The sequence below is a fragment of the Miscanthus floridulus genome, chromosome 17 (genome assembly GCF_019320115.1).
Source record: "Miscanthus floridulus cultivar M001 chromosome 17, ASM1932011v1, whole genome shotgun sequence".
NCBI lineage: Eukaryota > Viridiplantae > Streptophyta > Magnoliopsida > Poales > Poaceae > Miscanthus > Miscanthus floridulus.
Window position 1 is genome coordinate 54862655 of NC_089596.1, and position 22599 is coordinate 54885253.

Here is a 22599-nt window from a genome sequence, read left to right on the forward strand (position 1 = left end):
CAAGGTGGTCAGCGGGGTGTACCTTCAGCTGTGGGATGGAATGGCAAGCGAATACCTTACCGTGCCGCTTAACACATCACTGAAGGGGTGGAACGCCAGGTGGTTCTACATGAAACAAAGCCACACAACGGTTCGCTATAACGCCGACCACATCCCAGAGAGCCAGCGGAGTTGGTTGGAGCTACTGAGTAATGACGATATGGAGCAAGTGAAGGAACTCCTCGGCTTAATAAAAGGCGTGAGGACCAATGGCGGATTGGTAGCGGCAAGTTTCATAGTGCGCTGCGTTCAACCCTATAAAGAGAGGGTGCACCCAGGCTACGAATTCAAAGGGGAGACCGACGGTACCCAAGAGAGGCCAGAAATACTGTCCAGGAACGTCGCTGAAGAGCGGACTGCCGAGCTGTTCGCTCCACTTGCCTCATTCAGATTGTCAGGGTACACAAAACCCTTTAACTGCAAGAATCTGCCTCCTTAGGTGAATATCCCAACTGTTTATTTCCGAGAAGTTTTTTTATTTTGTCATGGCCGAGCAATAGACTAATCCACTCATGTGAAGATCCATTCGTAGGACAGAGCAGTGTATTTTTGGGCGTGTTGAAAAACAATTGGCCACCGGCAGTGGACGCACGACCACCAACTCAACCTGAAGAAAGCTCCGTTGGCGTTTCCTTGGAATCCGGAGGTATGGATGTTGGTCGGACGGAGAGTCCTCCCCCAGTATCAAAGAAAATCTGGGGGAAGAGGCCGGCGGCAGATGAGCCAGCCCAGAAGAAGAGGAAAACATCGGCTACTGCTCCCCACAAACCAGGCGGCATCTCGCTTGGCGATGATCAGACCAATCGAACGTGAAGGACCACAGTGTTCGATTGGTCTGACGATGATGAAATTCTAACGGATCCTCCCCCGAGCATGAAAGAGACTCCACATAGCACACGTGTGGGGGAACAAACCAGGGTAGGTGAAGAAGTCCATGAGGCAACGACGAGGAAAGTCCCCGAGCAGCGGGCGAAGGGAATTTCTGCGTAGCAGACGATGGAAGTTCTTGCGGGGCGAGCAACGGAAGTCCCCGAGCAACAAGCGGAAGCGGGCCTGGAGCAGCAGGTGGAAAGGGCCCTAGAGTAGCAGGCAGAACCGAGGTCGACTGAGGAAGAGCCGAGAATTCCCCCATAGAGCGCGGGAGTCGACCCCACGGCTACACCTGGAGGCTCAGGCAGGCATCACCGGTTCAAGAAATTGAACCGTCAGACCAAACCGTAAGTGTCCTTGTGTTGAAGTTACTTTGCTGTATTTTCTTTACTTCTGTGGTGACTAAATAACTAATTTGATACAGTGCAAGGCGAATGATAGATCTAGCCCCGCCCGCTCAGACAGGGCAGCAACCAGAAGCTAGCCCCGGAGCGGGGGAGATGCCAGTAGACCCCATCCTAGAGTCCTCAAGTGCTCGGCAGCATGTGGGGGAGCCAATCGCTGCCCCTAGTGGACTTGGCAGCAACGAACAGCTGTCTACAACGACAAACGAGTCGTCGATAGCACCCTCGGCAATGGTAGAATCTGGAGCAGAAAAGCTTTCGGCACCGAAGGAGCAGACGACACTACCCGATGCTTCGGAGGGCATGGTCGGACCCGCTATCCGGCCACCAAGCCCTCAGGTGGTGCCCTCGGCTGCAACAGAGGAGGACAAGGTGGAGGAGATCGTGCGTGATGAACCTTGACCCCAATCAGTCTGGATCCGCTAAAAGCGCGGCGATGACATGGTAATTATTGAAGAGGAGGACACCACCAAGGAATTCAGGAGATTGGAGACTGCCCTTACCGATGTGATGAAACAGATCAAGGTTAATACTACGTCTGGAAAGGTCCTGGTTGTTTTTTGGAATTGGATAACAATACTATCATTGTGCATTTGCAGGAAATAACTCGAGTTGCCAAGCAGCGCCGCCAGCTGATAAAGCGAATGGAGCCCCTTGCTGAGGAGAACGAAAAACTCAAAGAGGCCAGGAACCTCTCGGAGAAGAATATCCAGAGGGCTCAACGTGAACGAGACTTTGTGGAGTCCAACGCGCGGGACCTAGAATACCAGAAGGGGGTCCTGACTGAAAAGCTGGCTACGGTGTTCGAGCAGGTGCGGAGCCAGTCCGAGCAGCTGGCCGCTGTCTCCAGCCAACTAAAAAGTGCTTGCAAGCAACTGGAGAGGAAAACCGAACAGCTTGACAGTGTATCCAAGCAGAAAGCAGGTACGATATATCAACGAATGTACTTTTGTATTGCTAAACAACCACATTTTCGGTGATAACTGTTGCACTTGTAGAGCAAGACGCTGAGCTCAGCCAAATGCGCTAGGCTATTGATCAACTTCGCCAGGAGAAGGCAAAGGAAGCAGAGCGGGCGGACAAACTTGCTGTGGAGCTAAAAGGTGAATTCCTCCTTGTCGGAATTACTGTTGAAGTAGCTTCATTGTATGATGGAACATTGTAATGCTTGCAGGCTATCATCATAAAGTCAAAGCACAGTTTGACGTGCTGGTGCAGGAGGCCAAGGTCCAAAAGGAGAGCTTCGACGCTATAGTCACCGCAATTAAGTCGATGCTTGACTGCGTCGACCTAGAACTTGCCACTCAGCACGACGGTAGGTGGCAACGTTCAGACACCGTCGTCCAGAGGTGCAAGGCAGCATGGGAGAACTTCAAGATCTTCAACCGTGACACCATTATGACCATCGCTACCCATGTCCTCACGGTTGTTCGGTCCCATTACCCAACCATCGACCTTCAGTCAATAGGGGGTGGGTTCACCAAAGGACTGAGCGATGCAGAGACGCAGCAGCTGGAGGATGAGGTGGAGGACACAGCGAAGACGCTAGCCGGTGATATAGATCTGTTTGGTGAGACGGATGGTAATGGCGAAGCTCAGTAATCTGCTCATAGATTATCATCTGTAAAATCTTGACAGTGTAGTTAGAACACGCAAAAGCGCAAGAAACAATTATTTATCGAATAAATGTTACAAGGTGCATGTATATGCAGTATATGTAGTGTGCTTGTATTTTGGCGAAAAAATCTTCGCAGTTTTAATCCTGATGCGATTATGCGTAGTTCAAGTAGCGTCCGAACAGTTGGTTTGCTACTGATCCCTATGGCCTTGGCCAGCCCATAGTCCATAACATCGAGCACGGAGCTCGTGCACATGTAGGAGTAACAGGCGTGACCCAGGAACCGTAGCCGACCACCCATAACGCAGAGCATGGAGCCCGTGGCACGTGTAGGGAGAGATCGGTGACTGGGTCTTCTCCATAGAAAACAGTGCGGAATGTGTGCTGCTCGGCGGTTGTTGTACAAACTTGGAGATAAAGGTAGTATAAGCAGCGTCCGAGCAATGTATTCTATGCTGAACTCTCGGCCTTGGCTGACCCATAGTCCATAACGTCGAGCGTGGAGCCCATAGATGTGTAGGACAAACAGGCATGACCAAGGAACCGCAACCGACCACCCATAACGTAGAGCGCGGAGCCCGTAGCACGTGTAGGGAGAGATCAGAGACTGGGTCTTCTCCGAAGTTAACAGAAAAGAAAGTATGTTGCTCGCTAATCGAAGAAATATATTGGAGGTTTGGAGAAAAGTGTTCGTCGATTTGGAGAAAAAAACATGGCAAAATTCATTGGCGATTTAAAGGAGACGTGTTCAGTGATTTTGGAGGAATCATGTTTGGCGATTTTGGAAAAATCGTGTTCGGCGACTTTGGAGAAATCATGTTCAGCGATTTTGGAGGAATCGTGTTCGGCGATTTTGGAGAAATCGTATTCGGCGATAACGTTGGAGATTTGGAGGAACGTGGTCGGTGCAGTTATGGCGATTACATATTAGAGTTCGCTATGAAGTAGCATAGAGCTCGACGACTGTGAGTGGATGTTAAACCACAATAGAGACAAAATGGAGACAAGTTATGGAGACCAAAACTTTATTCAATATAAAAGTGGAGCTTATATATCTGGAGCGTTTCAAGGATAGAAACGTATAAGGTGTTTGATGTGCCATGAGTTGGGAACATCGACTCCTTCTAAGTCACTTAGGCGATAAGACCCTGGTCGAGTAACCTCTTTGATGACATAAGGCCCTTCCCAAGGGGAAGAGTGCTTATGCATCCCTTCATTTTTTTGTTTTCTGCGGAGAACGAGATCGCCGACAGCAAATGAACGACCTTTGACGTTTCAGTTGTAGTACCTCCGCAAGCCTTCCAGATATTTAGCTATGCGGACGTAGGTGATTAGGCGTTCTTCCTCGGCCCTGTCGATGTCCTCTAACCGAACAACTATGGCTTGCTCTTCATCATAGTTTTCCACCGTAGGTGCTTGGAAGGCAATGTCTGCTGGTAGTATGGCTTCTGAGCCATAGACCAAGAAGTATGGAGTCATGCCGATGCTGTGACTAGCTTGAGTACGCAGTCCCCAGACTACAGCTAGGAGCTCCCTGAGCCATCTGCCCGGATGCTTTTCTTCTTTCTGATATAGTCACTTTTTGAGGGCATCAAGAATCATGCCGTTTGCCCATTCGACCTGGCCGTTGGCTCTTGGATGGGCAACGGAGACATATTTAACGAAGATGCAATGGTCTTTGCAGAAGTCCTAGAAGTGATGGCCAGTAAATGTAGTTCCGAGGTCGGTGATGATGCTATTTGGGAGACCAAATCTGTGGATGATATCTTCGAAGAGCTCGACTACTTTCTTTGCAGTAGCCGAGACGAGCAGTTTGTACTCGATCCACTTAGAGAACTTGTCGATGGCGACGTATACATACCAAAAACCACCTGGTGCTAGCTTGAAAGGCCCGATCATGTCCAGTCCCCCGCATGCGAAAGGCCAGGAAGCTAGGATGGTCTGTAGTTCTTGAGCCGGTACGTGTATTTGCTTGGCGAAAAATTGACATCCTTTGCAGCTCCGGACGAGGTCTTCGGCATCAAAGATGGCCGTGGGCCAATAAAAACCAGCTTAGAAAGCTTTGCCGACTAGGTTTCTTGAGGTCGCGTGATTATCGCAGGAACCAGAGTGAATTTCGAGGAGTAGTTTTACCCCTTCATCTTGGGTGATGCATTTCTGTAGTATCCCTTCCTTGGCACTTTTCCTCATCAAGTTGCCATCAACCAGCACGTAATGCTTGCTTCGGCAAATTAGACATTCAGTTTTGGTCTTGTTGGCTGGTACTTCAGCGCTGGTGAGGTACTTGATGAACTGCTCCCTCCAATCGGCGACCGGCGAAGGTACCGCAAGTACCAACTGCTCGGCAGGGGGGACCTCTTCGACTTCCTTTTCTTCTTTAATGGACGGCACCAAGAGATCTTGAACAAAGACCCTTGACAGAACTGCAGCGTGAGAAGAACCTATCTTTGAGTGCTAGTCGACAGGTTGATTTTGATCTCGTACCACGTGAAGGTACTCGATACCGTAGAACTTCCCTTCAAGCTTCCTGATTTCGGCGCAATATGCGTCCATCTTCTCACTGGAATAGGACCAGTCTTTGTTGAGCTGGTTGATAACTAGCGCGGAGTCCCCATACACCATGAGGCATTTGACACCGAGCTCGATGGCTATATGGAGACCATGGAGATACGCTTCGTATTCCGCGGCATGGTTGGAGGCCGGAAAGTGTATCTGGAGAACGTAACGTAGCTTATCCTTGGTCGGCGTAATGAATAGAATGCCCACACCAGCACCATTGATGTTAAGGGCGCCGTCGAAGTACATCATCCAGTGCTCAGGGCAAGTAGCGGCGATGGGCTCTTGGATCTCGGTCCATTCAGCGATGAAATCAGCAAGCGCCTATGACTTAATGGTAGGTCTACTTCTGAATTCGATGGAGTAGGTGCCGAGCTCAACATCCCACTTAATGATGCGGCCATTGGCCTCTTTGTTGTGGAGAATGTCCCCTAGAGGGAACTCAGTGACCACGGCGATCTTGTAGTATTCGAAGTAGTGTTGGAGTTTGCGCGACGTAATAAGAATGGCGTATAACAACTTTTGTACCTGAGGATAATGAGTTTTGGGCTCATTAAGTACCTCGCTGATGAAGTAAACCGGACGTTGCACTTTATAAGCGTGCCCAGCTTCCTTGCGTTCAACGATAACAGCTGTGTTGACGACATGATAAGTAGCGGCGATGTATATTAGCAAAGTTTCATCTGGACGTGGCGCTATCATGATCGGAGGCTTTGTTAAGAACACCTTGAGCTGTTCAAAAGCTGAGTCTACCTCCTCCGACCAGGAAAAGCGCTCAGAGGCCTTGAGGAGCTTGAAGAAAGGTAGCCCTTTTTTGTCGAGGCATGATATGAAGCGACTTAAAGTAGCCATGCACCCTGTAAGCTTCTGTATATCCTTGACGCATGTCGGCCATTTCATATTGGTGATGGTGGAGACCTTGTCAGGGTTAGGTTCGATACCTCGAGCACTGATGATGTAGCCTAGCAGTATATCGGATGGAACTCCAAAGACGCACTTTGAAGGGTTCAGCTTCCATCGGTACTTGTTTAGGTTGGTGAAAGTTTCTTCGAGGTCGGCGATAAGGTTGTCGGTAGTCTTGGTCTTGACGACCACGTCATCTATGTAGGCTTCGACATTGCAGCCGATCTATTGGTCGAGGCACATCTGGATGGGCCTTTGATAGGTAGCCCCAGCGTTCTTGAGTCTGAAGGACATAGTTGTGTAGCAGTATGCACCGAAAGGCATAATGAATGACGTCTTGATCTGGTCTTCTTCCTTGAGGGAGATCTGATGATAGCCAGAGTAACAATCAAGGAAGGAGAGCAGTTCACAGCCAGCGGTGGAGTCTACAACCTCATCTATCCGAGGCAGGCCAAAGGGGTCTTTAGGGCAATGTTTGTTAAGATCAGTATAATCAACACACATTCTCCATTCTTTATTCTTTTTTCAAACAAGAATAGGGTTTTCTAATCAATCTGGATGATACACTTCTTTTATAAATCCGGTAGCTAAGAGCCATTTTATTTCTACCCTAATAGCCTCCTTCTTGTCTGGCATGAATCGGCGGAGTTTCTGCTTGATCGGTTTGGCGGTCGGCGAGACATTCAAGTAGTGCTCGATCTTCTCCCGTGGTACCTCCGGCATGTCTACAGGTTTCCAAGCAAACACATCGGCGTTGACACATAGGAAGGAGACGAGTGCGCTTTCCTATTTGGGGTCAAGGTGAGCCCCAATCTTCATGGTCTTGGAGATGTCGACGAGGCCAAGGCCGACCTCCTTGACTTCCTTGGACTTGGCGGAGGCGCGAGGAAGCTCCAGCTCTGGGATCTCCATGTCATCGGCAGGCATTGTCTTGGCTTCGGCGACCATGCTAGCCATCAGGATGGAGAGGTCAGTGGCTTCGGCGAGAGCGAGACTCTTTGTCTCGTAGGCGTAGGTAACGGAGAGGTTGGCCTGCAGAGCCAGGACTCCTATAGGCGAAGGCGTCTTCATCACCAGACATGCGTAGTGCGGTATGGACATGAACTTGGCCAGAGCTAGCCGACCAAGTATGGCGTGGTAGGCAGTGTCAAAGTTGGCGACATAGAAGTTGATATGTTCAACGCGGTAGTTGCTTGCCGTGCCAAATTGAACTGGTAGGGTAATCTCTCCAAGCAGTTTGGAGGCCCTGCCTACTACCACACCCCAAAAGGTGGAGTCGGAAAAAGTGAGATCTGACAAACCGAGGCCTAGCTCTTTTAGGGCTCCGGCGAAGAGGAGATTTAGAGCGCTCCCACCATCAATGAGCACTTTTCTAAAGAGCACCTTCTGTACGGTTGCGTCGAGGACGAGGGGAAAATGCCCTATGTAGGGAATATCTACCCACTAGTCGGCCCTGCTGAAGGTGATGGGGACCTCGGACCATGGGCGATAGATGGGGTTAGCGGTGGCATCTTCCATAGTAACGGAGAGCACCCGCCCTGCTGTGAGCTTCCGCTCTCTTCTGCTCTTAGTGGAGGCGAGGCCCCCGAAGATGGTGGCGACCACCTTATCATAGTCCTAAAAGGCATTGTTGTTGCCCCCAGGTAATCGGCAACCTCCAGCTCCATCGTTGGCATCGTCGTCGAGCCTCTTGTCCTGGAACTCTTTAGTTTGGCATTCTTGTGAAGAGGGCATAGGTCATCGAGGATCTTTTGGTACTATTCATCATAGTTGTGCTTGGCGCGAGGTTGACTGATGGCGGCGACGATGTGTTTTGGCCGGCGGCGGTGATTTTGACTAGGCCTGTGTCCTCCTGTCCGATCACGGCCGCTGTCGCGATGGTAGCTGCGGTCATTAGGGCGGCGGTCGCGTTGGCGCCGGTCGTCAGGGCGGTCGTCGCATCAATGAGATGGGTGATGAGTGCCTACATCCTTGTTGAAGTGCACCTCAGCTTCCTCAGCGTCGGTGTACTGATTGGCCATAGTTATCATCTCGCCGATGCCGGTGGGCGGCTTGCGGTTGAACTTGGAGCGGAGCTCTCGATGGTGGAGTCCTCGGATAAAGGCGGTGATGACCTCAGCTTCCGTGATGTTGGGAATAGAATTCCTCATCTCGGAGAAACATCAGATGTAGCTGCAGAGGAGCTCGGACGGCCTTTGGTTGATGCGGCTGAGATCATGCTTGGTGCTGGGTCGAGTACATGTGGCCATGTAGTTGTCGGTGAAGACTTTCTTCAGCTCTTCCTAGGATCCGATGGAGTCTGGCGCAAGGCTGGTAAACCAGCTCATGGCGGGTGGCGTGAGCATTACGGGGAGATAATTTTCCATGACGCTGGTTTCTCCTCCAGTGGCGCGGACAGTAGTGGCATAAGCCTACAGCCACTATGTCGGGTTCATTCTTCCTTCATAGGGCTCGACCCTAGTGATCTTAAAACCACAGGGCCACCGAAGTGTTCAGAGTGCCCTTGTGAAAGCTGGAGGCCCCTCAGGGTTGTCGACACCATCGTCTGCAGCATTGCGGTCAGGGATAGGCTCGAGAGCTGAGTTTGAGTTGCCGTACTCCTGCTCATACTCCTAGCGGCGACGCACTTCGTCTTCGTGGCAACTGAAGCGACATTGCTTGATACGCCATCACGCATCCCGGAGGTTACTGAGGTGCACTCGAGCATCCTGTTTGACCTCCTGGTCATGTTGGCGATGGTGTTCGACGCGATGGCCCCCCGGCTCCCCCTAGAGAGGTAGCGATTGGTCAGCGAAATGGCTTTGACTAGGGCAACAATTGGATCTCAGCGTAGTTGATCGGTGAATCATGCTCGTAGAGCATGAAGGCCTCTGATCCTCGCGAATCTCATTGACCTGACAGTGAGCCACTTTAAGCATGGCGGCGATCTTGGCGAGCTTGGGTGTTTGAGGGAAACGAGCGAGCTCATTGGCGGCTACTACCAAATTGGCACTTAGAGTCTTGAAGACGTCGTGGCCGTCAACGCAGAGAAATTCTTCGTTGAGGTTGTGGTGGAGTGGGAGCGGTCTTCCTTGAGAATCGAGCCAATTATTCTGAGCAGCCTCGGCCCTCGCAATGGATGCCTTGTTTTCTCACCGCTGCGCGCGATTGACGTTCCGGTTCTCCCGAGCAACACGCTCCTCCTCGGTTTCACCATTCCAAGGAGGGCTGTCGATGCTAACGTTGAAGATCACACCACCCTGGAAGGGTGGAAGGAGGAGTTGCTTGGAGAAGGTTTCAGCGAGGGTCTCCGTAGAGCCCTGAGACTCGGAGTCTAGAGTTTCTTCCGGGATTGTCTGGAGAGGCACCCCAGGGCTCCAGCCTAAATGTAGCATGTTGATGGCTGACGGAAGCTAGATGATGACCTGGTCGGTGAGTAGATGGGCGCAGTCCACCTGGTCAGTGAGTTTGCCCCTCATGGTGTGTTGGTAAGTGGCGGCGGCATTGGTGAACCCAAAGGGTAGGGCTATAGCCCCTGCAGTTCCCTGAGCAGCCTCCGATAGATCTAGATCGAAGGGTGGTCGTTGCTAAACCAGAGTGTCCAGAGCCAATTCGGTGGTGGAGAGACAATCGGCAAGCTTTAGTCCGACCCGATCGATGGATTCGATTAGATCATCGTTGTTGATTCGCCTCCTCTGGTAGCAAGGAAGCGGGCAGTGAGTTGTTGCTGAAGGAGACCTCAGAATCGACTCCGAGATCGGATCTATAGTTGTAGGTGCGGGGGTGGTCGGTGCAGAACCAATCTGCACCGGCTCGAGGAGCTCTCCGGCTCTGTCAGCGTTGATGACCCATGAGATGGATCCGACCATGAAGATCTGGCCGGGTTGCGAAAGGGACAAAGAGCCTACGGAAAAAGCCATCTTATTCGACAAGGAAACAGCATGCACACCCCTACCTGGTGCGCCAACTGTCGATAGAATATCGTCAGTAGTCCTCCGAGGGGTATCCCACGAAGGTAGATTGATCGGCAAAGGAGCGTTAGATCAAGAACAAGAAGGCAACAAAGACACACGAGTTAGACAGGTTCAGGCTGTCAGTATGACGTAATACCCTACTCCTGTGGTCTGTTGGTTTGTATTAGCTATCGTATGATATGCCATATTTTGGAGGGGGTCCCTGCCCGCCTTATATAGTCTAGGAGATAGTGTTACAAGTCAGTTAGATTTGAGAGATAACCGAAAAGTAATAATAGATTACAAGAATCATGAGATCACATGTATCCTAACAGATCTCGTAGCATCTTCAGGATATCTTCCCCATGTCTTGAGGAAGGCACCGAGTAGAATCGTGCCCCGCAAGGCTTCGTCTTGTGGGCTGGGCTGCCCCTAGGGGTGCAGCCCATGTGGTCTGCCGTGGGTATCCAGGGTCGTACCCCCCACACCGAGCACCGAGGAGCGAGGAGTCCTTGGCGTCGCTGGCGATGACCGAGCACCAAGGAGTACTCAGCGTAGGTGGCGATGTTCGAGCATCGAGGAGTCCCCGGCGAAGCTGGCGATGTCTGAGCGCCGAGGTGCGAGGTGTCCCTGATGCCGCTGGCGATGACCGAGCACCGAGGAGTCCCCGGCGTAGGCGGTGATGTTCGAGCACCGAGGAGTCCTAGGCGAAGTTGGCGAGGTCCGAGCATCAAGGAGTCCTTGGCATAGCTGGCGACGTCCGTGCAGTGAAGTGTGCCCACTTACTCCTCGAGCACAAAGAAACCGAGCGCTGAGGAGTAACCGGCGTAGCCGGTGATGAAGCACGAGCGACGAACAATCTGGTCAACTGGTCGGCGGTGAAGTGAGCATTGAGTAGAAGCGACCGGCGAACAGTCCGATCAACTGGTCGGCGACGGAGTCCATGAACCAAGCGGTCCGACTAGTTGATCGGTGGAGAAGTCTGAGCACCAGGTGATCCGATCACCTGGACGATGACCCTGCAATACAAACATGTAGAACGGGTAGTACATGATGTAAAAATATATGAACTCTGGAGAAAAATCAGCAATGGTGATGAAATAGCGTAAGTAGCTCGGCGATTAGTTGGCGTGAAAATATATTTATGTTTAATATAAATCGCCTGAACAGTTAGTGTGTAGCTGAGTCTCTAGCCCTAGCTAGCCCATTAACCATAACACGGAGCGCGAAGCTTGTGCACGTGTAGGAGGAACAAGCGTCGCTAAGGAGCCGCTGCCGACCACCCATAACACAGAGGGCAGACGCTCATGCACGTGTAGGGAGGAGCCAGAGACAGGGCCGTCTCTGGAGGCATCCAAGCATCAACGTGACTGTTTGGGGGTTTGGAAAATCATTTGGAGAGCAAATATGGAGAAAATAGTTCGGAGAAACATTATGGCGATTAACGAAGATTAAAGAATATTTAAAAGAATATTAAAGCGTGACTTAGCTTTAGATAGAATGTCTGGTCGGCGTTGACGGCAAGCACCTGGTGGGTGGTGAGTTGTTGGTGAAGACGACCTCAAAGGTGGTTTTGAGATCAGATCTACTATCATGGGGGCTGATGTAGCCAGCGATGAATCATCGTCGTGGACCGGCATGGATCTCCACAAGATTTATGATGAGAACACGCTGTTGATTTGAGGTCCATCTGGCTCGCCATGGATCAAGCGCACACCCCTACCTGTTGCGCCAACTGTCGACAGAATATCATCGGTAGTCCACCGAGGGGTATCCCGCGATGGTAGATTTGTTGGTGGGGGTGTGCGTAATCAGGAACTGGATGGTGACACAAGGCACAGAGACAGCGATTTAGATAGGTTCGGGCCCTCTGATCGACGTAATACCCTATGTCCTATGTCTTTGGTGTATTGTATTGAGATGTAGTAGATAGATCTTGATGTATCTTGATGTAGCCTATCCGCTAGGGGACCCCTACCTCTCCTTATATAGTCTAGAGGGGTAGGGTTACAAGGAAAGTATCCTATTTGGTACTATACAATATCTTGCGGTGCACGCCGAGCAACGCCGTGCATGCCTTGATCTTGTGGGCCGGGCCATCTCTGATGGTGCGGTCCATGTCTTGTCTTGTGGATACCGGGGGCCATACCCCCACACTTCAACACTAAGGAGATGATTGGATGGCAGTGAAGAAGAGGCTGATAGTAACTTTCTAGGAGTTTGTAGTGGCTTACAAATAGGGTTATGCGGAGATGAGGCAGGGGGTGGCTCCATAGAGGAATCCCACCATTCCATATGATAAGATAGCCAAGCTATATCCGAGGGGGCATTTGCACATTAGGGCTAGCGGGATACGAGGAGGATTGCTAGGCTCATTATTGAGCTACTAAGGTGCAATCTGGCACCTAAGTCCGAGAACAAGCATGCAGTCTGGACCCACTACTACGAGATCAACACTATTGTTATTATCGGATAGAGGATAGATATACTCAGCTGGATGTTCTATAGGATGGGAGAGTGTAGGATAGGGATAGGTACCTTCTTGGTATTCCATCCCTATATCATGACCTTGATCTTGAGCAAGGCTAGGGACTTTCGAGGGGGTCTAGAGATGATTCACAACAGATACTGATCTTACAAGAACAATAAGGCTTTTCTAATAGGAGTTCCTTCACCACCTAACAATCCACTTCCAGGGGAGGGAGATGAGGAGCATGCTTGTAGAGGGGTGCTCTTGGTTGGTGTTTTTGGTTTGGACTCTGAGTGTTCAAGCAGAATGTTTTGGTGTTCTACTGGTCGGTCCGCGCATGCATCATGTACTTAGACATTTTTCTGAGTGTTCCTGTGGTTGGTCTAGTGATCTGCTAGTCGATTTGCGGATGCAAGATATGAGAGGGGTGCTCTCAGGTTGGAAAGTTAAACATTATTGAATTATAACCTATCAGCTAGTGTTCTCGTGGATGGTCCACGGGAACATCGACCATAGAGACTAAGTGTTGGCTATGTTGTGCTCTATGGGTGTTCTCATGGACGGTTTGAGTTTTGCTAGTCGGTCCACGTGGGGTCTCTAGGGATGTTTAAGTAATTTGTTCATGGTTCTTGTGACTTGGCTTGTCAATGATGTTTATCATGCATGTGTAAGGGGTCTCTAGGGATGTTCATGGTTCTTGGGACTTGGTTTATGGATGATGTTTACCATGCATGTGCAGGGCGTCTCTATGGATGTTTAGGTAATGTGTTAGGCATGTGAAAGCTAGGGTTTTAGCTTCTAAGTGCAAGGTGATGCTAGGGATTAGAGATTAACTCAACCATGAAAAAGTGGAGAAATCCACAAACTTAGGCAAGCAACTTATCTCTAAGATTTGGTTCACCTTTGGGCAGTGTTATCCTAAACTGCTAAATGGTAAACAGTCGGTCACCTACCGTTTAGCCCATTATTCGGGCAAAACGGCTATTTAAACGCGAAAACAGCCAGTTTAAACGGTCAAAACAACCGATTAAATGGAAACGGTGTACCACTAGTGTAGCGTTTAAACATGTGTGTAAACGGGCTAAACAGCCGTTTAGGGCAAACAGTGCCTTTGGGCCACAAAGGTCGTACTTGAGCCTTGTTCTTCCTTGCTTCCATGTGAATTGAAAGAGATGGATTGGGGCTTCTCATGATTTTCTTGCAAAAACTATAGAAATTCCATTAGAGAGAAATTGGAGAGATGCATAGGAATTTTGAACAAGAGACAGCTTTGAGGTTACACTTCAGATGATGGAGCAACTAGAAACCTTCATCGTGCATCCATGCATGGTGAAATCAAGAGTTAGGGTTTGAGGGATGATTTCAAGAAAATGAAAAGGGGATTTCTTGAGCTCACCCAAGGATAGAGATGGAGGTGACGATCTCCACCTACACCTTGAGTTCATGATGCATGAGCACTCTTTGATCTTCTTCTTTTTCTTTTCTTTCTCTTCCTTCTCTTCTTCCTTTTCTTTCCCTCTCTAGTTCTTGTCTTCTTCACAATGGAGAGCGAGGGAGAGTGGAATGTGAGGGATGTGAGTGAGAGAGGGCTGATTTAGTTGGCTTTAGTCTCCCTTTCATGCTGACATGTGGGTCCATGGGGAGAGAGGACGATAGTTCATCCAAACTAAATTTGCTACCTAAGTGATTTGGTGGACGGTCCATCTGATCATCGGACAGTTCGAGGGACCACTAATTTTGGGAGATTTGATTTAGAGAGAAGGGTTGATCTAGCGGCCTCCATATTCAATCAAAGAGTTGATATAAGTTGTCGAAGAGTTGGAGAGCACCTCTCGAGTCAACTGAAGGGTTGACTAGGGTTGACCCTAGTTGGCTTAGGCAGATTAGAGGGAACCGATAGGGTTGGATAGCGAATTTAGAGTCCTTGTCTTAGTAGAGAGCGATATCGGTCCTTCTGGAAGGTGGTAAGACTATTCTTTAGCAAAGAAGGACTATGCAAGGCCATCAAACAACTTGAGATATGGTGCTTCAAGGGCCTGAGTCAAGATCAAGGGAGGGGATGGTGAGGGTCTCTAGGGTATCAAGGGTGAGTTTGAAAAGGTTTAATCTGAAACGGCTATTGGGTCGTGACAAGGTGCTTCAAGGGCTCGAGTCAAGATCTAGTGAGGGGTTGGTGCAAGGTCTTAGGGTATCAAGGGAGAGTTCAAAAAGGTTTAATTGGGAATGATCTTTGGGTCATGACACTTTCCATCATGTACTCATTTGCCTCAATCACACTCCATATGAAAGAGTTATGGTCTTCAGAATGAAGTAGTGTAGTGATGCCGGTGAACCAAAAGTTAAACTTTGATGGTCTTGCACTTTGAGATTGGTTTTATTCATGGCATATCCATGCTCCATCATCATCATCATCATCATCGTCATTGTCCCTAAGCACATTTGAAATACCAATATTATGTAGCAACTAATTCTTAGTTTTATCATTATGCAAACATAGGTACGAGCTCATCTTATAATCAATGGTCATATCAGAATGTTGCATGTCCTTATCACTAGCACCTAGACACTAACAAGCAAGAGTACATGAGAGGATGGTGATGAAGGTGGTGTTGATTGAAGTCAAGATGGTGATTAGACCAAGTAAGGCTGGCACGTGAGGACTTTGTCATCGGCTACTCGAGGATGAGAGGGACACGCATTGACATTGGGGAGAAGGCGTAGTGGCTACATGACTCCAAATGGGTTTGGTAGTTTTCAGCCTAAAAACGCAAGCAGAAAGTTTGCCAGGTTTGTTTCTCAAAACCCTGAGGGAGCATTCCGGGCGGCACATGGCTACGTCTCTGAGTTAGCATTGAGGCTAAGCAAAGGGGTAGCAATCGTGGCCATGGGATGTGTATCATGTGTGTTTTTATATAATATGGATCATATTGCACCTAAGTGGGTTGGTAGTCTTAGTATTAGACTAGGGGCAGTTTGGGGTATGTCCAGACGCATATTCATTAGGTAGATAGCTGGTGGAGAGGTATCTCTTGACCCCCAATCTCATTTTTGCTTGGGCTAGCCAAGTCTTCTTACTTAGGGATATTAGAAGTAGAGAGATTCCATCTTTAGAGGCAGGATGAAGGGAGGAGGCTAGACTTGGTCTTGTATAGGTGAATTCATGGTTGATTAATCAAAGGGTTTGCTGAAATTTCGAGTTCATCCTTTCCCTCCTCCAATTTTCTCTTTTTCTATGATTTTTGTGGTCATTTTTTTGTAGATTTTCGTGCTGCTGGTTTGGCTGGTTGCTTGGCACGTTTTGGAGTCTTTGGGATCCTTGGAACATATCCAAACCATATATTGAAGCCCATCTTCAAAGCTCTTTGGTTCCAAGCCACTGAAACTCCCCATTATCGCTCTTTTGGTGAATTTCTTAAGAAATCTTTGAGCTGAGGTTTTTGCACTCATCTTGGTTGTTTCTTGGTTGCTATGACTCATGGGATGCTTAGGACTTGTTTCTATTGAATTCTGACGAGCACCTCCAAAACCCCTCTCTCTAGAATATTTTGAAAACCTCAATTAGAGGCGAATTCAGTGAATTTTCTTGTCCAAGCTTTTTGTGGAGATATTTTAGGGATAAGTTCGAAGTATCCTAGTAGAGATGTGTGTGATTTTTGGTGCTGGTTGGATTCGATCAGCTTTGAAGTTTCTCTGTTTTGATTTAGACAGCGTGGAACTTCCCCAGTCTTCCGCGCCAATATGTGGAACTTCCGCGGTCTAGGATTCTCCTTGACAGCTGCTTGATCTTCTCCTGTTTTGCTTCGGACGTTTCTCTGAGAATATGTTGGTATTCTCTAGGTTCATCCTGTCATGTGTTTGACTTGTGTGTCCTAGAAGGATTGAGAAAAAGTGCTTTGGATGAGGGTTGGGATATCGCCAAGTTCATGCGAAAGAATTTTAATTAATTGGCTCACATCCATTCTCGTATTGTCGTCATTCGTGTTCCTTGATGAATTAATAAAATCTTTCTTTTATAAGAAAACTCCACTATTTATACATATGGGTTGCACATATATTAACTAATAACTCTCTCAAAGATTTTAAAAATAAATAGGACAAACAAAAAGAATTAAGCTATTAGACTCTACGCCTATACTCGCATTCGCCGACGCCGCCGCACACGCGGTATACGTCTCGCAGCCACCGGTGGTTCCCCCACACGTTGCCAAGCATCGTTGTCCATGCCGGCGCGAAGCAAATACTGAATCTGCCTGAGCGGCTTTAGCCTGTGGCTGCTGGCCGGCCAAAGGCCAAGTGGTGGAAGATCACATCACCCTAGGCTCCCTCGCTGCATTTGCCACGAAGAGGCGCGTGGTGGTTCCCCCACACGTTGTCAAGGTTGGTGTCGTCATAGTCGATGTAGAAGAGGCAGCGCGGGAGCCTCAGTCATCGAAACCGGAGATAGTGGAACCGGTAGGGCAAGGGTCGAGGAACAGTGCAGCACGGGGGAGCACTCATGACCGCCATGGGAAGGAGGCGGTATGGGGGCAACCTTCAGCTCGAACGTGCGGGCGAGGCTGATAGCGTGCTCCAAGTAGCAAGGCTCGTGCATTTCAACGTCAGAGCGGAGCTCGTTAAGGAGGCTAGAGCTAAACTTCTGTTGCTCTTGCTTGTCCGTCAGTGGATCGGTCTAGCTAAGGAGGGCTAGGAAGCGGCTCTAGTACTCATTGACAGAGCAGGCTATCAGAGACGACGTAGATCACCTAGGGCATTGCTTCGGATTGGGGGGCCGAAGCGCACACTACAGAGTTCACAAAAGCAGGCCACGACGGTGTGCCGTGGCCGCGCACCAAATGGGCGTACCAATGGTACACGTTGACGTTAAGATGGAAACGGGCCAGCCATACCTTGTGGTGTTCCTCTGTTTGCTGTGGGGTGAAGAACTGCTGGCATCGATCGAGCCTGGCAGGGGATCATTCCCATCATATTTGGGAAAGTCCATCTTGAAGTAGCGGGGAACAAAGCCCTCAATCTTCCTGAGTGGATGAAACGTGTCTCCGGTGGGGCGCGGTGGGAATGGGCAGAACACCGTTGCTAAGGATGCCCTTGCCGCCTAGCAGAGGCGCCATCGGTGTAGTTGGTGGTGGTGATGGGGCGATGGAGCCGGTGGCCGGAGACGTCGACTATGACGACGCGGCACTGGTGGCACTGATCGAACTGCCCCTCTAGCTTGGCCAGACGCTCTAGGATGTCCGAGACTTTGCCCGTGACATCAGTCAGGCCCATCTAGAACCCCTTGATTATAATTTTCCAAACGGGCCACCCATCACGGCACTGGCACGGGCACGGCCAGGCACGGCACGGCGAGGCACGGCACTATGCGGCATGGCGGCCCGCCGTGCCATGCCTGATAGTGCCACCGTGCCGAAGTGGCAGCCCCGGCACGGCACTATCAAGTGTAAACCGTGCCGTGCCGTGCCAGCAGGCATGGTGGCACGCCAGTGCCCGTGCCGGCCCAGGCACTAAACACATTTTAACCAAAGCACTGGAGAAACAAAAATAGAGCAAACACACATAGAGTTAAGAAAATAGGAATATGGGAGCATGTGCAATGGCTGCCTCACTAAAAACCTGCTAGGTAAAACTCACCCTTGTGAGAAACCCTAGTCAGGAAAAGAGTACAGCCTAGCTCCAAAGTTCAAATGTTCAATGTTCTTACATCATTGTCCAAGTTCTCATATTACAGACCCAAGTTCCATCTAAATGTAAAGACTAAAGTAATAAAGATGAAGACTAATGCTTCAAAGCTTCAAGCTTCAAGCTCCCAGCTGGCTAGCTGCAAAAGAAGAACAGAGTTAGCATTAGGATTACTAATCAGTTAGCAAAAGAAGAGGAAGTTAGGGACTTAGGGGTATGATTTACCTTGGCGGTGGGAGCACTAATCAAGATAGAGGTCTTCAAATGCTTCTTCAAGCTCCTTGTCCTCCACATTGTGCTGCAGCCTTTGCCTCTGCCAACTCCCTAGTCCTTGATGTAGGTGAGCCACTCCACCGTCTCCTGGCTTCAGCCACCTCCGCCGCTCCTCGATGATCCTACCAGTCATACTAAAGGTAGATTCTAAAGATATGGTAGAGATAGGAATAGTTAAAACATCCTTTGCCATGATGGACATCACTGGATATGTCAGTTTATGCTCATGCCACCATCTCAAGATGTCAAATAAATCATCCAACTGGCTAACAGTATCACAGTCTAAGTATGAGACAAGTTCAGAAGCATTAGAAGCTGAAGAAGTAGCAGCATGCAGCAAAGCAGTAGCAGATGTATCTCTAGACAGATTAAGAGTAGAATGCAGTAGTGAAGTACCCCCACCAGAAGAACTAGAATCATCATCATATATTTCATCCCAAGCAGACCTTTTCTTACTAGTTAGGTTTTGAGGGACAGTCCTCCTCAACCTAACAGCTCCATATTTCTCCTCATACTTATTGTAAACATCAGTAAGCCTAGCTCTAGTGCCAACCTGGTAAGCAATGTAGTCTGTACTGGTAAGGTTCATCAACTTCCTTAGCACTTTTGTAAAACCCTTCATTTTAGCTCTAGGGTCCAAGATGAATGCAAAAGAATAGAGCAAAGGTATGTCCCTCCAATACTTATTATATTTGTCTACCATAGGTTGAACTACATTCCTCAGGTGAATGTCATTAGCATACTTGTTCAGGTGTATAGCAATCTTAACCAGATAATGAAGCATAAGTGGGGATGTAGGATAGTAAACACCAGACAAGGCAACAGCAGCATCATAGAACAGTTCAAGAAACTTAAAGACTTTTTCAGCAACAGCCCAATGTTCTTCAGTTAGAAGAAACTCACCTCCCTCACCTCTAGGATAGTTAGCATGTATGAAAGTGGTGAAAGGATCTTTGTGAGGAAACAAAGTCTTAAGCATGAGATATGTAGAGTTCCACCTTACATCCATGTCCAACTGAAACTTTCTAGGCCTATAACTAGAAGCAATGCAATAGTTTTTGTATGCTGCAATTCTCTGGTTAGATGAGTTTAAAAATGATATTGCAGTTCTAAAAACTTCAATCAAAGGTTTAAGATAATCAAGTGCCTCCTTAACAATCAGGTTGATTATATGGCATGCACAATGCTAATACAAGAACATAGTAGTAACAACAGTTTTAGGATGTCTTGGATCCTCTACAGGAACCTCAAGATCAAGATATTTAGATAAAATAGGTCTTAGCATACGCATGGCAGAAAACATTAGATGAAGCATTGTCCAAAGTAACAGCAAACACTATTTCAAGCACACCATATTCACCAAGAACAGATGCAACTCTATCAGCAATGTTCTGTCCATTATGGGAACAATCAATAAGCACAAGACCAAGAACCCTCTTCTCTAGTTGCCAATCAGGGTTTATGTAATGAGCAACAACACTAAGATAATCCTCTTTGGCTTTGCCAGACCAAATATCAGAGGTAAGGCACACACAATTAACAGAATCAGAAGCAAGTACCTCAACAAGCTTACTCTTTCTATCAGAAAACATTTTGGCTAAGTCTCTAGTTGTGGTTTGTGTAGAGACAGCCTGAAACTTAGGATTATGAGCATTATTAATGTATTCCTCCAATGCAGCAGATTCACCAAAGCTGATAGGAACATCTACCCTAGCAATCAATCTACACAGTTCAGTACGAGCACGCATAGGACAGTAATCCCAATTATGCATAGAACCATCAGGATTAAAAGAAATCTGAGACTGACTAAACCCTCTAGTTTTCTCTCGCCTCTTAGCACATTTATCCCTGTGACGACGGAGGTGGCCAGTGCCACCTGTAGATCTACCAGAATACTATTTTTTGTAATGGATGCAGACAGCACCATACCTGATCTTCTTACCTTTGGGACCCATTTTGAAGAGCTTCTGGAAATCTTGCCACACATCAGAGGTAGAGGGGCAGTGATACCTGGTCCTCGTCGTCGTCGGCGTTCTCACCGTCTTCTTCTCCACCACCACCTTCGTCACCATCAAGGTCGATGGGGATCCTCTGCGCTAGCTGCACCAGGTACAGCTCCACAGGCCGAAAGAGCTCTTCTACCTCTTCGTCGCCCATGTCGTCATCGTCGTCATCACTAGGGAGGTCGCGGACCCTCTCCATCTCATCAGCCATGGCAGTGGCACTAGCCTCCACCGTGTCCTCAGAGACAGAGGGAGGCCGGGACGGTATCCTCACTTGCCCTGGCCTCAAACGTCTACCAAAAGAAGAAGAAAGGAAGACCATGAACATCAGTCAAGAACTCAAGATTCAAGAAAAGAAATCAAGAATGGAGCAGATCAGAGCTAGGGTTAGGGTTAGGCTTCGGAGCTAGGGTTAGGGTGTCTTACCTAGACATCGCCGGCGACGAAGACGGCGGAGCCAGAGCTCCTAGCAGCAGCGGATCCGCGGATCTACAGAAGAGGGAGTGAGTCAGTGACAGTGAGAGAAAGAAGTAGAAGAGCAGAAGGGGATGTTACCTGCATCGTCGGAGCTCCAGAGCTGCTGCTGCCGGAGGACGAGAAGAGGAGGCGGGGTCCGCAGGGACGACGGCGAGTCGCCGTCGCCCTTGGGAGGGGCCGTTGCCCTTCGCCACCGTCGTCGGAGAGGGCGAGAGCTAGAGAGGAGAGGAGGGAGAGCGTTGGCCAGCGAGCCTGAGAGGACGAAATGAGTTAGGGTTTCTGTGGGTGGGAGCGGGGGAGGCCGGCCGGCTTATATATGCGGCGGCGCCGTTGCCCTAGATCCAACGGCCATAATCCATCAGGGGGGGATCAGACGTCTAAGTTCCCTGGATAGCGGGCCGTTAGCGGGCCAGGCCACTTTACCATGCCGTGGCCGTGCTGGCCCATGGGCCGAATTGGCAGCCCAGGCACGGGCACGGGGGCGGGCCGTGCCAGGCACGGGCACGCAGGCTGCCGGGCCGGGCCGTGCTTTCTCGAGCTGTGCCTGGGCTGGCCCATCGTGCCTGGCCCATCTGGAAAACTTTACCCTTGATGATGAGGTAAGCTCACTGATGCCGGAGGTGACCGTCTTAAATCCTTCCTAGGCTTCCTTGCGCAGGGTATCCTCCTGAGCCGCCAGAAGTTGCTTGATCATGTCGGTGTCGCTTGAACCCATGACAGGATTGCTGGGGGCTCCGGATACCAAGTTGTCACGACCCTGGGGTAGTGACCGGATATGATAGGTGTGGGAGGTCGCTGGCCGTTCAGCCACCGGCTTCCTGCCCGTGGTGGCTGGTTGTGAAGGACGAAACAGCAGGGAGATGAGATAATAGAGACGAATAGCAGGGAGGTGGGATAATAGAGAACGGAGGCGAGAATTGGACCGGCTGTAATTGCTTGCTTTATTCCCTGGTTACCGATGATTGTAAAGAGTTTACAAGTATGATCCTAGCCTCCAGTTGCTGATTCTCTCCAAGCCACTAGTTGCTGAATTGACGACTTCCTAAACTCTATTTCAGGCGCCTGCATGATCTGACTCCTGCCTAAAATAAGCCCAACATAAATTGAGTAGAAAATAAGATTCCTTACTTTGGTCAAAAACAAAAACTACACCGGCTCCAAAGTTGTCCCGAACCTCATAGGTCCAGCAAAAAATCCAGGTGCCTCAAATGGAGCTAAAGGTTCCTACGTACATGATGTACAGTTGTACGCCCAAGATGAAACACATGTAATTTAGCACAGACAATATAGATCAACAGGAGCAATAACAATACAAGAGGTCACAGTATTATTACATATAATTCACAAACCATCACCTTCATTAAAAATAAATGTGCGA

General features: G+C 49.1%; 2 protein-coding genes across 3 annotated transcripts; one reads left to right on the top strand and one right to left on the bottom strand.

Annotated features, from left to right (window-relative positions):
- Nucleotides 1-1754: 1754 nt before the first annotated feature.
- LOC136515634 (kinesin-like protein KIN-14K) lies at nt 1755-2915 on the top strand. The gene is made up of 3 exons (XM_066509165.1): nt 1755-1838; nt 1913-2237; nt 2488-2915. Exons 1-3 carry the CDS (start codon nt 1755-1757, stop codon nt 2913-2915), a joined length of 837 nt encoding a protein of 278 aa, XP_066365262.1.
- Nucleotides 2916-18378: 15463 nt separating this feature from the next.
- On the bottom strand, nt 18379-21238 carry LOC136519027 (zinc finger BED domain-containing protein RICESLEEPER 2-like). 2 transcript variants are annotated; one of them, XM_066512701.1, is made up of 3 exons: nt 21171-21238; nt 18694-21037; nt 18379-18607 (listed from the first exon to the last, which is right to left on the bottom strand). In XM_066512701.1, exon 2 carries the CDS (start codon nt 19748-19750, stop codon nt 18710-18712), a length of 1041 nt encoding a protein of 346 aa, XP_066368798.1. In that variant the 5' UTR covers nt 19751-21037; nt 21171-21238; the 3' UTR covers nt 18379-18607; nt 18694-18709. The 2 variants fall into 2 exon arrangements, with proteins under 2 accessions (XP_066368798.1, XP_066368799.1); XM_066512702.1 differs by having other exon boundaries at nt 21171-21232.
- Nucleotides 21239-22599: the final 1361 nt, after the last annotated feature.